The sequence below is a fragment of the Mastacembelus armatus genome, chromosome 4, assembly GCF_900324485.2.
Source record: "Mastacembelus armatus chromosome 4, fMasArm1.2, whole genome shotgun sequence".
NCBI lineage: Eukaryota > Metazoa > Chordata > Actinopteri > Synbranchiformes > Mastacembelidae > Mastacembelus > Mastacembelus armatus.
Window position 1 is genome coordinate 12,597,250 of NC_046636.1, and position 18,043 is coordinate 12,615,292.

An 18,043-nucleotide genomic window follows, 5' to 3' on the forward strand; every position below is an offset into this window, starting at 1 on the left:
AAAATAAAAATAATAAAATCAGAACATGTATTGTAACAGTGTATTGATGTATTTGTTAAAATGTCACACAATATTTTTTGCGAAGTTACATTCTCAGTTATTCAACATGTATTTTATCAGGTCATTCACATGGGAGATAAGGGAAAGATTAAAATAATATCTCTTTGGTTTAGACTAGACTGACTGAAATATTTATCAAAATAGAAAAAAACTAAAATGATTTTCAATGAGTAAAACTAGACTAAAATACTTTTGGTTTTCGTGTGACTATAATAAGAATAAAATGCCCAGACTTTTAGTCACCTAAAATCTGACTAAAAAGAAATTGTATATGGTTGACTATATATGACTAAAACTATTAAGGACATTTGACACAGGACTAAGACTAACACTAAATTAAAAAAATATCTGACAAAATTACCACTTTTTTCAGCTCTTTTCAGGTTAGCAATAGAGATCTCAATAGCATGCACTTCTAATTGACCTGCAGAGCCTTTATGATATGTTTATTTAATGGCAATACACTGTCTTCTAATTTGTCTTAGAACAGCGTCCATTATGTTTGCATTAGAATATCTGTCAATTACCTTCAGTAAACATACATACAAACATAAAGGACTTTGCCACCATCGCCGGTCCTTACCAGTCAACTGGTAGAGACTTGACTCAGAAGAGCCAGGCGTTCCAGTGGACAGATAACTGCGCAGTAGCCTTTAGCCAACTCCGCTCTGCCCTGGTTGAAGCTCCAGTGCCGGCCCACCCAGACCCAAAAAAGACCTTCACTATGCATGACGCCAGTAATGTGGGTCTGGGCTCTTTCCTAGGTAGGGGAGCATGGTGAACAGTGTCCGTCCCTTCCGCCCTTACCTGCACGGCCAGAGGTTTGTTCTGCGAACCAACCATGCCTCACTCACCTGGCTGCTGAACTTCAAAGAGCCTGAGGGAGCGAGGTGTCAGCTCTGACAGCGGCTGGAGGAACGTCATCAACCAGGTTCAAGGGTGGCTGTGCTGTAGTGTGTGCTTGCAGCGGACGTCCAGGAGGCCATCAATCCCCAGCAGCTCCAGCAGGACTAGCAGCAGGACCCAGTCCTTTCCCAGGTTCATTCCTGGGTGAGGGTTGGTCAACGGCCAGAGTGGACAGTGGTGTCAGCACTGGATCCAGATATCTGTTATACTCCCAATGGCCCAGCATTAGCATCTAGAATGGACTGCTCTACTGCTGCTAGAGTTCCCCGGACACACAGCGGGAGATCCTGCAGCTCCTGGTTCTACGCAGCCTTCGGGACAAAGTCCTCCACTGGGTCCATGGTTCCGTGGGGACCGGCCACTTTGGGGTCACTAAGACCCTCCAGCGGCTAAGGCACTGGTTCTACTGGCCAGGTTGCAGGTGTGATGTTGAGATGTTTGTCCACTGGTGTGATGACTGCACTGCACAGAAGGGCCCCACTCACTGGTCCCATGCTCCTCTACAGCAGTACCAGGTTGGGTCACCCATGGAGAGGGTGGGTGTTGACATCCTGGGCCCATTTCCTGTCTCGGACCAGGGAAACTGATATGTCCTTGTGGTCATGGACTACTTCACAAAGTGGCCTGAGGCGTATGCTGTTCCAGACCAAAGTGCTGTGACAACCAGTGTTAATTTTGACAGCAGATTTTAATTTAGTTTTAGTCATAGATTTTTGACTAAAATGCAATTTTAGTTTTAGTCATATTTTAGTCATCTGCTTTGTTTTAGTTTTAGTCTAGTTTTAGTCAACTAAATAGCATAAGATTTTAGTCGACTAAATCTACAGTAGATTTAGTCGGTCCTGCAGCCTTTTTTGGGTTCACAGCCTTCAATGCACGCCTATTCTGACAGATTGGAGGGGTTTAAGGTGATTTTGTTTGGGCCTCAAAGTAGCGGTTTAACTCCTCAGCCAGTGCCCCATTGTTGAATACAGTGCTGTCAGTCCTGCCCTTGTAGTTTGTTAATTGCTGTAACCCTTGCCAGACCCTATGAGGATTATTGTGTATAAATCGATCCTCGATTTGTTGTCTGTAGGCCTCCTTTGCTTCTCTTATGCCTCTCTTCAAGGCTACTCTGTAAGTGCTGTACAATGCTTGGTGACCAGATTTAAAAGCAATGTTACGGTCTTTAACCAGTTTATGTACCGCTCCTGTCATCCAGGTTTTCTGATTGGAAAACCTATGGATGCGCTTTTCCACTGTGACACTCTGTACAACACTTGATGTAAAACAAAACTGTGTCTGTATATTCCACTAGTTCACCCTGTGAAAACAAGTCCCGATCAGTGTTTTCAAAGTAGTCCTGAAGTTGTATTGGTACATCCTGGGGTAAGGTTATAACAGTGACTGCTGGTGGCCTTGATGTTTTCCGTTTTTTTTTTTTTTCGTTTGGTGGGTGTGATTTAAATGTTTGGTTGGTTTTGTTTTGTTTTCTTGTGTTGATTTATTTAGTTAGTTTTGTAATTTGGGTTTGCATTGTTGGTGTGTTTTTTTTTTTTTTTTAACTTTTCTTTCTATTTGAATGGTTTGTTGTGTAGTGTGTCCTGTGTCCTATTGGTGCGGGTGTGTTTGATTATTAATCATCCTTGCTGTCGTTATATTTTGAGGCATTATTGTTTTGGGTTATTTTAGCATTAGTTCTATTTTATTCCAGAGGCCCACTGTGTTTTAAATAATTGTATTAAAATAAAATTGGTTTCTGTTTGGTACTTAGGGCATCACGTCTCTCTCTTTTGTGTCCATCCCTAGCGCGGCCTTCTTCGATCTGGTTAAGATTGTTCTTCTGGGTTCCTGGGGTTTTTCCTGGGTGGCTGCCTCATATATATATATATATATAAATTTTATCTATATATATTTTTTTTTTTTTTTTTTTTTTTACCCACTCGCCACAATAGGTAACAATTTCACCGTATTAACATGTATCCTTAGTGGGATCCTTATGTATCCTTATGGGATTCAACATAACCCACTTTGGCCAAAGGAATACACTTGACTGTGGTCACTGGAGTCTCTAAATTCATGTTTTTGACTCTGAATCTGCCAAGTCAAACTGAACTGGCAGCTGAAGAACCCTGGACTTATGCCTCTGTCGTACTCTCATCCAAGGCTAATATCCCTGCTGCTGGAGAGCTGCCGGAGAGTAACTTGCAGGCCCTTTGCTACGTGGCTTCATCCCTTCTAATGGGCCTTGGCTTGCTGGCTTTTTTCAAAGGTGTGGAGCACCGTTTCCAATTTAGTGATTTTTGCCTCAATGCTACAAGAACCTCCCATTTATTATAGTATCATTATCACTAAAGGAGACAGTGAAATAACATATGACACACCGAGCTGGAGAGAGAAGGAGGGGAGAGGCAATACTAGGAACTAGGTAAGCTAACTGTTAGGCTAGCAGATCTGTAACAAGACTAAGTATGGAATTACCAAGAGGTTTTGTTTTATAAAAATTGTACTTTGATAGTACAAGATGTTACAATTTAGGAATTAGGTTGATGTACAGAGAATATTGTAAACTGTACAGAACTGCACAGCATAATATATTAGCAACACAAAATGATTCAGTTTACCTAGTATTTTACTAAAATCATGCTTATTCTGAGCACTCTTAATTATGCTAACTGCCATTAAATGCCAATTTATGTTTCTCCGAATCTTTGCATCGGGCACTGTGGGCTGTATTGAGCTGTCTCTCTGAGAGTTCAGGGAGAAGCATCTGGATGTTTCACTGCAGTGCACTCCATGTGCATGCAGTGGTTGCAGGGGTATGGACAGGAGGCGGCCCCACAGTATTAGAACTCAGATCCAGCCAATGGGCACAGTTACAGCATGCTTTTAGTTTAAATTTGACATAGAAATCCAAAATTCTTATTTTTTAACTTAAATTTTAAAAATGTGTAAGAATGTGTGTCCAGGATTGTCTATTTTTATGTCTCTCTCATGTATGTAAATGGAAATGAGAAAGAAAAATGGTAAACAGTAAAACATTGCTTCTTTATTCAAGGCTTAAATTAGTTGGTCTGTCTCAGTGGCATTTACACTTTGGCATGTCACACTTCATTCTACAAGCCTAAGCATATTACTTATTTTTCCATTTAACACTGAGCAATGCATCAGTGACAAATTAAATGCAGAATCCATGTAGATACTGCAACAAATTGTTGACCCCTTTTTAAATGACAAACAGTATTTGCCAAGAAATTATAGCTGACCAATGAAGTTTGACTGTCTCAGTGATAAAATGATTAATAATTAAGCTAAAGGTTGGCTGGGCAGATTCACATACCTGTTAGGTTTAACAACAGGACCAACTATAACTCTGTTCCAAAGGGTCGGAAGAACTCATATTGGAGGACTGAGTCTGTATAAGAAGTCAACGCAATCTGGAAGACAGGAATCAACATGTCTACCCATTATACTACAGGTCTGAACCTTCTTCTACTCAGTTTGATGCTCTTATGCCTAGTGTATCTTTATGGCATGTGAAACACTGATTTTATAGACTGCTTCTCAGAGCACACATAACAGGAACACTAGGGAAAACAGAGATACAAACTATTACTATCCATATTTCTATGAGAAAGGTATGTGTTATGACACATTTTAAAAAACAACTAATTCAGCAGTGCTTTACAGAAATGGGAAACTCATTACACTACAACAGACTCATTATTTTGCATCCAACATGAGCAAGACAAAAGCCTTCATTTTTTTCACTGAAGGTTATCATTAAAAATATATAACAAATTTAATATTAAAAAGCAATTAAGTGGTCTATCTTTAGTGCCTGTTAATGGAAGGCCTTACAAATGGTCAGTTCACCCAAGTAAAAAAAAATGTAAATAGTAGATAGTTTCATTTGTATTTACCAATATTTTGGTATCCTCACCATCAAGAACTTTTTCACCACTCCAGTATACCAGAGGTGAAATTGTGATTAAGCTGTTGATTAAGTTCAAAAGCTAACTTTAAATTGCCTGTAGGTGTGAATGCGAGTGTGAATATTGTCTCTTTCTGTGTACCAGCGCTATGATAAACTGGTGATCTGTCTGTGGTGTACCTCGTCTCTTAGCCCAATGTCAGCTAGGATCAACTGCTTTATACTGTATATTCACTACTACCTCTATATGTTTGTCCTGCTCATGTATGTAAATGGAAATTAGAGGAAAAAATGGTAAACAATACTAAAAACAAATGGGCACTTAGATGCTTATTCGAGGATTAATTTAGCATACAGCTTGATGTGACATTTACACATTTTGACATGTCAAACTAATAACTATTCAAGTCGCAAAAGAGGACCTGTATGTTATGTTCACCAGTCAGTAACAATGACTAATAAAATATGATACTGTCAGCCCATTTTAAATGACAGTATTTGCCAAGAGATTATAGCTAACCAGTGTAATCTGTCTCACTATCAAGAGGATTAATGAGTAAGCTAAAGGTTGACTGAACAGATTCACATACCTGCACATACATCAGAACTCATACCTGAGACTGTGTGTGAATAAGAAAACAACACAATGTGGAAGACTAGATTTAACATATTTGTCATGGTTTTAAGAAATGATCAGATGTGGACCCAAATGCAGGCACCACTTGAGAGGCAGAAAGGTGGAGACAGGAGGGTTTATTGACGATGGGAAGGTGATTAGAACAAAAATACAGTAACTGGACAAACAATAAGATAGTTACCAAAACTCCCAAATGCAATGAAACAGAAACACTGTGTGTGATAGTTCCACATGAAAAGACTGAGCCTCAAACAGTGAATGCAAAGTCCAGTCAAGAAACCAAAACCAGGCTATGAACCTTAGAGAACAGCTGGTTGTGTGAATGGACCATTTATCCTAGGACGTTGATAATATTGGCAATGGGGAGTGTAAAATGGTTGGTATATAAACAGAGTCCAGGTCCACACGTGAAAGCAAACACATGAACAAAACCAGGAAGTCAAGATGGGCAGATCTAACAGGATACTTGTAAGTAAGTGGGACAAATGGCAAAATAGAGGCCAAGGACAAGAAGTCATACTACAGGTCTGAACCTTCTTTAACCCAGTTTTAAGCTCTTTTATATCAATCTTTATGGCACCACTTTTCAGAGCATGTGGAAAAGCAAATTTCCAAACTACTAATAAGACAGATATGGGTTACGGCAGGGGTTTTCAAACTTTTTAATTCCATGGACCCCCAAATATGATGATTCCTTGCAGGGGGACCCCCTTGCCTAAAATATAAAGCAATTTTAAGTAGGCTATAAACACATAAGCTAAAATTTTGTAATGTAAAGACATTGCAATTCATATTACAATAGACATCTGAAATTCTAACACAGCGAGACCAGTCTATTGAATTGTCCGTCATGAATTGATGCATCATATTAAAGTTGTTCTGCCCAGTGGTTCTGCCTTCAATTACAAAAGAGAAGTTCCTCAATAAATTTATCCTTATAGAGGAAACGTATTGTCTGTGCTTGATTCGCTACATCAGTACTTTCATCCAACTGCAGCACAGAGTATTCTCTGGCTTCCAGTTGTTCTAAAAGAGGCAATGCAACATCATAGGCCAACTCACCTATGCGTCTGCTCACTGTCACACAATCTACCTTTCGTGCTACTTCCTCTCCAAACAATTCCCTGACGATGTATTTAGTAGCTGGTAATAATTATGTGTCGCCAACTGTGTGCGGCTTCTTAGCATGTGCAATGTGGACAGATGCCAAATATGATGCCTCTAAACACCTCTCAGGGACTGATGCTTGCTGCCGAAAAATACTAGACTGCCAGCCCAAACACAGCCCCTGATATTTAAAATAGTCAGATGATTTTCCTGCCTAATTGGGATGTTTCTGTTGTAGATGTCGTTTGAGCTTGAATGATTTCATGCGCTCGTTGGAGAGAATTTCTTGACAGAGAACACAGTGCGGTCTCTTGACTCTGCTTTAACATGCAGATAAAACCAAACGCAATGTAAGATTTGTCATATTTTCTAGTTTTTACCTTAGTGTCCGCTTTAGTGTCATCAGATTTACATGAACTGCTTACAGGTTCGCGATTCTTCAAAAATCTTTCCATCGTTTGTAGAGCACATACACAGCCGCTAATTGCTCCATTCAAATTTAGCCTACTGTAAAATGCAAAATGACAAAAAAAAATATTTGGGGGTAAATACATTACAAGGATCCACTCATAGAAATCACAAAACTATATATAGATTTGGTTATTAATAGCCTTAGGATAAAAAAAAATAATTAAAAACAAAATCTAAGTGAATCATATAATTTTTTTTATCATATCATATTTTACCTATTGGACAATAGGTATAATATAATAAAAAAAAGTCAAATATGAAAAAGGAGTTAATTGAGGTGACCTTATAAGGTGGTCATTTCAGCCTGATAAAAATCTATTGTATTTTTGTAGCCAAGTCATATTTGAAATAATCTTAAGGCACAACATATGAAGATAAAGACCTTACAGTATTATAGAGAAAAACAAGAAATTGCTCTTGAGCAAGTACTTGGAAGGAGGAAAAACTTTTAAAAGATGAAACCTCTGACAGAACCAGGCTCAGGTTGGGCAGCCTTCCGCATCCACCAGTTAGTGTGAGTGGATAGTGGTGAGGGAAAAGAAGAGCAACAAGACAAGAAGTAATCTACTACTTTAGGGCTAGAAATACTGTACGTACAGATAGGTACACAGAGAGAGAGTGAGGAAAGAGAAGAATAAGCAAAAACTGTTTTAGACATTTATTTTAGCACACTTCCAGTTCCACACACTTCCATTTGAGCTAATTACTTGTCCTGATTACTTTCACCTGGTTCCCATTCTCGTGGCAGAAAGTACTATAGTGAATCTTGTCCCCCTGACTATAACTTTCTTAGTTGTCTTAGAACTCATGGTCATGGTGGTAGGCTTGCCACCATTTTTAGAAAGTGTCTGTCAGCTTCTTGATGTCTTCTATACTTTTTGATTTCTGGCAGTTTATATTTTAAGCTGTTTTTGCTCATTTTTCAACTTCTCATTGGTGTATATTGCGGAATCCTCTAGCTTTTACTCTTCAACTTTTTTCAACTTTTTTGTCTCTTTTCTTCTCTTCTGGTTTTAACTTTCAGCTTTATGAACAATTTATATATTAAAGTAGTAGAGATTTTTGTCTTCTTTCAGGTAATGCTACTCTTACTCTGATAGGACCTACGGTTTTTCCACCAGGTGGCCAAAACCACAGAGAGTGACTGCTCAATCTCTCATTCATCTCCCATTATAAAAGAAGTCCAGGAATTCTTGTGATGGCCATGTCCAGCCTTTCACAATAAAAGTCTGCAGTTATTTACAGGAAGTGAGTGCACCTTTCTGAAGTATAGTGAGTATTCAAAATTAAACTTCAGCTTTTAATTGTAGGTCATGTGAGTGCACCACGGCATGCTGCACTTTCAAAATAAAAGCCTTTGTTCTTGATTCTTTCAAAGTAAAAGCCAAGAAATAACATGAGTTTAAAATGGACTTTGGCTATTGGCATACAGCTTTAGACACTGACTTAGTGTGTTTTTAATGTCAGCCATGGTGTCTTCTCCCAGGAGAAGCCTTTCACAAAAAAAGTCTACAGTTATTTGTAGGAAGTTATTACACCTTTGTAACATATCATGAATATTCAAAACAAAGTTATAATTAAAATCTAAGATCACTTGAGTCTTCTGCAGCACTTTGTCCTTTCCAAATAAAAGCCTTTTTATAGACTTTTTTCAAAACAAAAGCCAACAAACGCTAATATGAGCTTAAAATAGACTTTGGCTATTGGCCGACAGCTTTAGACACTGACTTAGGGTGTTTTTAATATCAGCCATGGTGTATTCTTCCAGGAGGTCATGTCTGACTTTTCACAATAAAAGACTAGTTATCTGTAAGAAGTTATTACGCCTTTGTAAAGTATAATGAATATTGAAAATAAAGTTAGGATTGTAATATGTGATCATGTGAGTCTCCTGCAACACTCTCTCCTTTCAAAATAAAAGCCTTTTTATAACATTCTTTCAAAATAGAAGTCCTCAAATAGCAACATAACCTTACAATGGACTTTTCAGGCACCAACTGAGGTGATTTTAAATGTCAGGCATGGTGTCGTAACGAATTCGTGACGCTTTGACACTGCAACTGTATCCGGGTAAGTGATTTCCTATTGCAAGCGTGTCGTGTTGTATAGTTCGTCAGATTAGCAACAGACTAGCTATAGTCTAACACACCTAAAAACCAACTAAACTCTCTAAACAATTCATTAACTGCCACATTCCGGTACTAGTCAAGTAACTTTCTATTTTGACCGGTATTTATTGCTATTTCCGGACTTGGCGTTCGTTAGCCTACCAGTTAGCTTAGCTAGCTAGTAACATGGCTTCTCCCTCTCTCTCTCTTTCCTGCTTGGTGTGCCACATGTTTAGTTATTCCTCTGCCTCCTTTAGCGATAATGATACCTGTAATAAGTGCAAGGTTCTGCTAGCTTTGGAGGCGAGGATCACTGATTTGGAAGCGGGGCTCCGCACCTTTGAACAAAAGCCAGCTAGCCTAGCCCCGTGGAGCCACCGAGCTCAGGGTCTGTTAGCGGTCCAAGGGCAGCTCCAGAGCAGCCCGGAGAATTAGCCTGGGTGACGGTCCGACGGAAACGTCCTCCTAAGCAGAAACCCACGGCTCATCACCTGCCTGTTCACGTTTCTAATAGATGTTCCCCGCTCAGCGACACACCCGCTGAGAAACCGACTCTGATAATTGGCGATTTCATAGTCATGAACGTGAAAATCGAGACGCCAGCGACCATAGTCAAATGTATTCCTGTGGCCAGAGCGGGCGACATTGAGTCAAATCTGAAGCTGCTGGCTAAGGCTAATCGTAAATATGGGAAAATTGTTTTTCACGTCGGCAGCAATGACACCCGATTACGCCAATCGGAGGTCACTAAAATTAATGTTGAGTCGGTGTGTAACTTTGCTAAATAATGTCGGACTCCGTAGTTTTCTCTGGACCCCTGCCCAATCTGACCAGCGATGACATGTTTATCCGCATGTCGTCGTTCCGTCGCTGGCTCTCTAGGTGGTGTCCAGCAAACGATGTGGGCTTCATAGACAATTGGGCCACTTTCTGGGGAAAACCCGGTCTGGTAGCGAGAGATGGCATCCATCCCACTTTGAATGGTGCAGCTCTCATCTCTAGAAATTTGGCCGAGTTCATTAGCCGACCTAAAGCCTGACAATCCAGGGTGGGGACCGGGATGCAGAGACTCAGTCTAAAACGCCTCTCTGCAGTTTCCTTAGAGCCGCCGCCCCCCTCAAACCACATAGAGACTGTGTCTGCCCCTCGAACATATAAATCAATTAAATCAGAAGTTAACAGAAGAGGAGTTATTCATAAAAACTTAATAAAAATTAAGACCACTCCTCTTATTGAACAGAAAAACAGAACTGTCAAATGTGGACTATTAAATATTAGGTCCCTTTCTTCTAAATCTCTGTTAGTAAATGATTTGATAACTGATCACCAAATTGACCTACTTTATCTTACTGAAACCTGGTTACAGCAGGATGAATATGTCAGTCCGAATGAATCAACCCCCCTCAGTCATAAAAATTATCATGTTCCTAGAAGCACAGGTCGAGGTGGAGAAGTAGCTGCAATCTTCCACTCAAACTTATTATTAAACTTTCATCCTCAGAACAGTTATAACTCATTTGAGAGCCTCACTCTTAGTCTCTCACATCCAAACTGGAAAACACAAGAACCAGTTCTACTTGTCACTGTGTACCGTCCACCTGTCCCTTACTCAGTTTTTAACTGAATTCCCTGACTTTCTGTCTGATTTAGTGCTTAGATCAGATAAAGTTATTATAGTGGGAGATTTTAACATTCATGTAGATGTTGAAAATAACAGTCTCAGCACTGCATTTAATTCCTATATTAGATTCAATTGGTTTCATTCAAAACGTTATAAACCCACCCACTGTTTTAATCACACCCTTGATCTTGTTCTGACCTATGGCATCGAAATTGAACATCTAATAGTTTTTCCCCCAAATCCCGTTTTGTCAGATCATTCTTTAATAACTTTTGAATTTAAAATGATGGATCATGCAGCGTTTGGAAGAAAATTCCACTACAGCAGATGTTTATCTGACAACGCTGTTAATAAATTTAAGAAAATGATTCCATCTTTATTTGCATCTATGCCAAGTATAAACATAGTGGAGAGCAGCTGCCTCAATCCTACTCCCTACCAAATTGATCATATTGTTGACAGCGCTGTAACCTCACTGAGTGAAACGTTTGATTCTGTAGCCCCTCTGAAAAAGAAGTTAGTGAATCAGAGAAGACTAGCCCCATGGTATAATTTACATGTTCGTACCTTAAAGCAGGCATCACGAAGGCTGGAAAGGAAGTGGCGTTCCACAAACTTAGAGGAAATTTTTCTAGCCTGGAAAAACAATCTACTAACATATAAAAAAGCTCTCCGTAAAGCCAGAACTGCATACTATTCATCACTAATCGAGGAAAATAAGAACAATCCCAGGTTTCTTTTCAGCACTGTAGCCAGGCTGACAAAAAGTCACAGCTCTGTTGAGCCCAGTGTTCCCTTAGGTCTCAGCAGTGATGAATTTATGAGTTTCTTTACAAATAAAATCACAACTATTATAAAATTCAGCAGATGCTTCCTATACCTGCAATAAATGAATCTTCTACTACAGTAGCTCTTGAATCATCTGTAGGACCTCAGTTATGTTTAGACTGCTTCTCTCCCATAGATCTCTCTGAATTTACATCAGTAGTTGCTTCATTGAAATCATCAACGTGTCTCTTAGACCCCATCGCGACTAGACTGCTTAAAGGCACCCTGCCATTAATGAACTCATCTTTATTGGACTTGGTAAATTTATCTCTAGTATCAGGCTACGTACCACAGGCCTTTAAGATTGCAGTAATCAAACCTTTACTCAAAAAGCCTAGTCTTGATCCAGGAGTCTTGGCTAATTACAGACCAATATCCAACCTGCCATTTATTTCTAAAATCTTAGAAAAAGCTGTTGCTAAGCAGCTATCAGACCACTTACACAGGAATGAACTATTTGAAGGTTTTCAATCAGGATTTAGAGCACATCATAATACAGAAACAGCACTGTGAAAGTTACCAACGACCTTCTCTTAGCCTCAGATAATGGACTTGTTTCGATACTTGTCCTCCTAGACCTTAGTGCTGCATTCGACACCATTGACCACAACATCTTATTACAGAGACTGGAGGATGTGATTGGTATCAGAGGAACAGCGTTCATGTCCATGATTAACCTTCCACACGAACAAAAGTTAGTTATGGAGTTCCACAAGGCTCTGTGCTAGGACCGATTCTGTTCACCTGTACATGCTTCCTTTAGGCTATGTCATTAGGAAGCACTCTGTTAATTACCACTGCTATGCAGATGACACTCAGTTGTATCTATCCATTAAACCTGTTAACACAAACCAGTTAACAAGACTTTGTTGGAACTGGTATTTTCTCCCTCAGTTCCGCGTGTTCGTTTGATTGATGAAACGGAGGAGAGGAATATGGTCTCAAATAAGCTGTTTAATAAAACACACTGAATAAAGCAGTTACAGAGCTCCGGGTCAAACTTTCCCTAGCCAATAACAGTCTCTGTCAGGGCACGAAGTCTGACTGACTATTTTTCCCGGTGATAATATTACAGAATGAAATGTGCAATCTTTAGGAAGCTGGTGTGTTCTTCTCCCATAGGTTGAAAACGTTGGGATGTCCCGAGGTATCCCCCTGTTGCTATGCCTCCTGGCAGAGGTCAACCTGCCCTGTAAGACAGAGTTCAACAACAAAAACACCAGGCACATCCTATCTGATGTTATGTCTAATTTACTTCTCATCCCGTGGGAAACCCTGCAATTACTGAAAAACAAGTCCATGTCTAAACTACTACTGTTTCACACCTACTAGAATGCTTCATGATTATACTGTAATGATGCCTTAAAAGTTTAATCCATAATATGATAAATGTAAGCTAATGCTACCAAAATGTAAGCTAATACTACCTTGTACCTTGAGCTGTAATATAATAGAAGTTATACCTTAAGCTGTAATGTAATAGAAGTAACGATTCCCACAACTTCAAGCCTGTCTAACTGCCATAAAGGCCTGGATGACCAGTAACTCTCTACTTTTAAACTCAGAGAAAACAGAAGTCATTGTATTTGGGCCAAAAAATCTCAGAAATAACTCTTCTAAAATTATTGCTGCTTTAGATGGCATAGTCCTGGCCTCCAGCACTACTGTGAAAAACCTTGGAGTTATTTTTGACCAGGACATGTCCTTTAACTCACACATAAAACAAATCTCTAGAACTGCATTCTTTCACCTGCGCAACATTTCCAAAATTAGGAACATCCTGTCTCAAAATGATGCAGAAAAACTAGTCCATGCACCTGAAGGCTAGGTTACTGTAACTCATTATTGACATCATTGGATGTCCCAGTATCTCCATAAAAAGCCTCCAGTTAATCCAGAATGCAGCAAAAGAGATCATATTTCTCCTTTATTAGCTTCTCTTCATTGGCTCCCTGTAAAATACAGAATAGAATTTAAAATCCTTCTCCTCACATACAAATCCCTTCATGATCAAGCTCTTTCCTACCTTAAAGACCTCATAGTACCATATTATCCCAATAGACCACTTCGTTTTTTTTTCTTTTTAAAACTCTTGCAACATTTCATCTCCAGAGTCAAATCAGTTGTAAATTCATTTTGATATGTTTTGAAGAAATCCACTGGTAGATTTTGTCATATAAATCTGTAATACCTTCAGAAGTAATGGAGAAACAGGTACCACTTTGCTCTCAGAGTGCAGGTCTACCTGTGGTTCCGAGAGTTTCCAAAAGCAGAATGGGAGGCTGAGCCTTTAGCTATCAAGCTCCTCTCCTGTGGAACCAGCTCCCAGCCTGGGTTCAGGAGGCAGACACTCTCTGCACTTTTAAGGCTAGACTTAAAACCTTCCTCTATGACAAAGCGTATAGTTAGGGCTGGCTTCAGGCAACCCTGAACCATCCCTTAGTTATGCTGCTATAGGCCTAGACTGCCCGAGGACCATCGGTGTACCTTCTGCAGGTGTCCTTGGTCCTGGAGCTGTATATCGCTGATGTGCAGTTAGTGGCCCCACCAACCTGCAGTGTCTATTTGTTGTTTATTGTTGCTGTTCTTTTCTCTCTGCTCTATCCACTCACCCCAACCGGTCGAGGCAGATGGCCACCCAAACTGAGCCTGTTCTGCTGGAGGTTTTTCTTCCGTTAAAGGAAGTTTTTCCTTTCCACTGTCGCCAAGTGCTTGCTCATAAGTGATTTGTTGGGTTTTTAGTTTTAGTTTTTGTAAAGTGCCTTGAGATGATTTGTATTGTGATTTGGCGCTATGCAAATAAAAATGAATTGAATTGAAATTGAAGTGTTTTCTTCAGGATGACATGGTCAGACATTCACAGTAAAAGTCTACAGTTATTTGCACAAAGTTAATGCACCTTTAGAAACTTTGATATTCATAATTAATGTTTAGAATTTATTTAACATCATATGACCATTCTGCAACATGCCTTTCTTTCAAAATAAAAGCCTTTTTATTGTATGATTTCAATATAAAAGCCAAGAAACACAAATATGACGTTAAAATCCACTTTGTTTAGTAAGATACAGCTGTAGGTACCCATTGAAGCCATTTTAAACTTCAGCACTGTGGTCTTCTCGCAGCCAGACATGTATTTTCACAATAAAAGTCTACAGTTATTTGTATGAAGTTACTCTAGTGTCACAAAGTACAACAATTCAGAATTTAAGTTCAGGTCTTTACTCAAGGTCACGAGTCTCCTGCGGCATGCTGCCTTTTCAAAATAAAAGCCTTCTTATTATATGGTTTCAAAATAAAAGTTAAGAAATGCTAATCTTTGCTCTTTTCCAGCACATATTTTCCTTTCAGCCTTTGACCAATGCAATTTATTCTTTACTCAAACTACTTTCATTCCTTCAATTCGTCGCTTTTTTCAGTCTTTCCTTCCATCTTCTCTTCTTTCTCCATAAGAAAAGTTTCCTTCAAATATTCCTGCTTTCGTTACACATCATTTACCTTCTGTAATTTTCATCAATATTTATTGGTTTTAAAACTACACTACATAGTCTTTCTACAATTTAACTTATTTGCTGTTTCATTATTCCCTTTTTCTTTCTTTAACTCATATTTGATTTCTTTGGTTCTTCCTTCCTTCTTTTCAATCCTACTACGAAATTCCTGCACTTCTTTTATATTAGTTTAACACTTCTTTCTTTAGCAATTTCTATATTATATGATTCTCTTTCCACTCTTTTCAGCAATGTTCGATATTTTTTTAGCTAAACAAGTTAAGCTTTCAACTCCAGGTTTATATTTCAGCTTCCAAGGTTCTTCAGCATTGTATTTCAGCCTTCAGCTTATTCAGCAATGCATTTCAGCCATTTTCACCATTGGACAGTGTCGTGGAAAAAATATCTCAGGTCAAAGGATGGCAAATTTAATAGGCAAGGCATTGGGCAAAGCAACAGAGTCACAACAGAACATGCGGCCTGCAGGACGGGTCAATATCGATTGACCACGAGCACAGAAAATTATCAGCTTTTGTTTCAGTTGAACAGCATTAATTTACACATCAGTCACTCACATGTAAATCATGCCGGCAGGATGGCATACGTAAGATATAGATATTAGCGTCTCCCTGACTTTCCGTCAGCTTCCTTGTGACTACAAAGCAGTGTTAAAAGTCTTTCTTGAATTAACATAGGACACAAAAGGGAGGTAGTAGACATTTGTCTGTCAAGGTATAAATTTCCCTCACAGGCAGCTTCATTCAGCTTTCAGCATTCACACGCATCTTCCGCAGGAAATGCAATTTTCTAGTGTTTTTTTACACTTTTACACAGTTTGTGTCAGCATTTGATTTTTTTATTAGAAGAAAACACAACTATACTGATGTTCTATTCTTTACTTGTCATACAGGCAGCAGTTCCAATGGGTTCATCACTACAGCACCTCCAAGCACACGTCTCAGTTTGAATACTGTTGACATCATTGTGGTTGTTGTCTACTTCATTTTTGTGATGGTGGTTGGAATCTGGGTAAGAAGTGACTCATTTTACACTTACATACTATCAAATTATATCTGTTTCACAAAAGAGTTGAAAAAACTAAGAAACAACAAAAATGAATTATATTAAAACTGAATTTAAATTTTTAAAAATTACTTTAAATTCAACAGAATTCGAATGTAGTTAAAATATTCTCCATTTTTCTTTCACCTTAAGAATTAAGTTACACTTTTTTTATTTTTTATATTTTTATGTTTTTAGGCCCTTTTTGTCATAATTGATTTTTTTCAATGGAAGAACCACAAAATATGCAATATTTTCCAGAAATGAGGTGCAAAGTGGAATATTTGGGATAAGGTTATTACAGCCTTGACTAGGTCAATAATTGATAACACTGATTTTCCAGGCCCAATAGAAATTTATTTAAAAATCCTTTTCATACACACTTTTGTGTGTTCACAATTTAAGGCATAAACCACAGATCACTGTGGGATGCATTTTATATGCATGTGCTCCACATTTGGCGCACTGGTTCCACACTCTTCTGTGCTGTGGGCACAAGATAAACTGTCTTTCTGGAGGCCCTTGGCTGTGGGTCCTCCTTCTCCTCTTCCCCTCTTGACCATGGACCTGGCTCTAGGCTTGTAGGACCAGTCTGACTGCAGTCGGTCTTCTGGGCAAATGATGAGAGCTCTGCCAACCTGCTCCAAGTCGCCACCTAAAGCAATAGGCACTGTTCCAGCTGGGGTCCACAGAGGTGAACAGGACATAGACATTATAGCATGATATGTCTATCATGTGGTAGAGCAGACCACTTGTGTGTCTGCTAATGGCAGGAGAGTAGGTGCCACAAACCTGGAAAAAAAAAGGAATGATCAGATTACATGAATACATTTATACACATTTCTTATTATTTTGATAAATACAAAAATACAGAATAAAATTAAGTACATAGTCTGTGGCTATATCAGACAATCATAAATAGAGTGCTTACCTGGTCTAGGTGGTCCACAGCCCCTTTGCAAGAACCTCCTCTGGTTTCAGGCTTCTCGTCATGGCTGTCCACTGGAGAAAAGACCAGCCAGACCAGGGTGCAAACTATTCTTTCAGACTTCAAAGATGCACCTGCATAAACAGGCTATACCACACATCCAATAGGAGAGAGGAGGATAATAATAATAATAATAATAAATTTTATTTCATGGCGCCTTTCAAAGTCTCCAGGTCACCTTACAGGCAAGTAAAAACAACATAAAACATACTTCATAAAATACATTAAAATGCCTCAAAACGACAAAACAACAAGTAGCAGAGCGACAAAGTTATAAAAGCAAAAGGTGTAAAGGACATCTGAGAAGTGGTAGATAGATGTAAGAACACAGAAACCAGGTGGGGAATGCTAGGCGGAACAGGTAGGTTTTGAGAGAAGATTTAAAAGTTGGTAAATCGGGAGACGACCGGACACTGTGAGGGAGAATGTTCCAAAGGCGGGGTGCAGTGTGGCTGAAGGATCTAGAACCCCTGGTGGACAGGTGAGCCGTGGGTGTGCAGAGGAGAATGGAACCAGAGGAGCGGAGTGTACGAGACGGAGAGTAGATATGTAGGAGGTCAGTGATGTATGGTGGGGCTAGAGAGTGAAGGGCTTTGTAGGTGAGAAGGAGGATTTTATAGTTTATATGGAAGGACACGGGGAGCCAGTGAAGTTGTTTGAGAACAGCGGTGATATGGTGTGAGGATGGGGTTCTGGTAATGATCCGGACAGCAGAATTCTGGACAAGTTGGAGTTTGTGAAGTGATTTCGAGAGATAAACCAGTAAGGAGTGAGTTACAGTAATCTAAACGAGAGGTGACAAGGGCATTAACAAGTATGGAAGTGCTGTCGGAGGTGGGTGATGAATGGAT

General features: G+C 39.3%; 1 protein-coding gene across 3 annotated transcripts in view; it reads left to right on the forward strand.

The window, feature by feature from the left end:
* The first annotated feature begins 4,268 nt into the window (after nt 1-4,268).
* Nucleotides 4,269-18,043, forward strand: part of slc5a9 (solute carrier family 5 member 9) — a 59,124-nt gene continuing 45,349 nt past the window's right edge. For 2 of the 3 annotated variants that reach the window (XM_026323075.1, XM_026323069.1), the window contains exons 1-2: nt 4,269-4,423; nt 16,053-16,171. In XM_026323075.1, coding sequence (XP_026178860.1) covers nt 4,402-4,423; nt 16,053-16,171 — 141 coding nt within the window. In that variant the 5' untranslated portion in view covers nt 4,269-4,401. The remainder of the gene's footprint in view (nt 4,424-16,052; nt 16,172-18,043) is intronic. The other variant, XM_026323076.1, reaches the window with a different exon arrangement.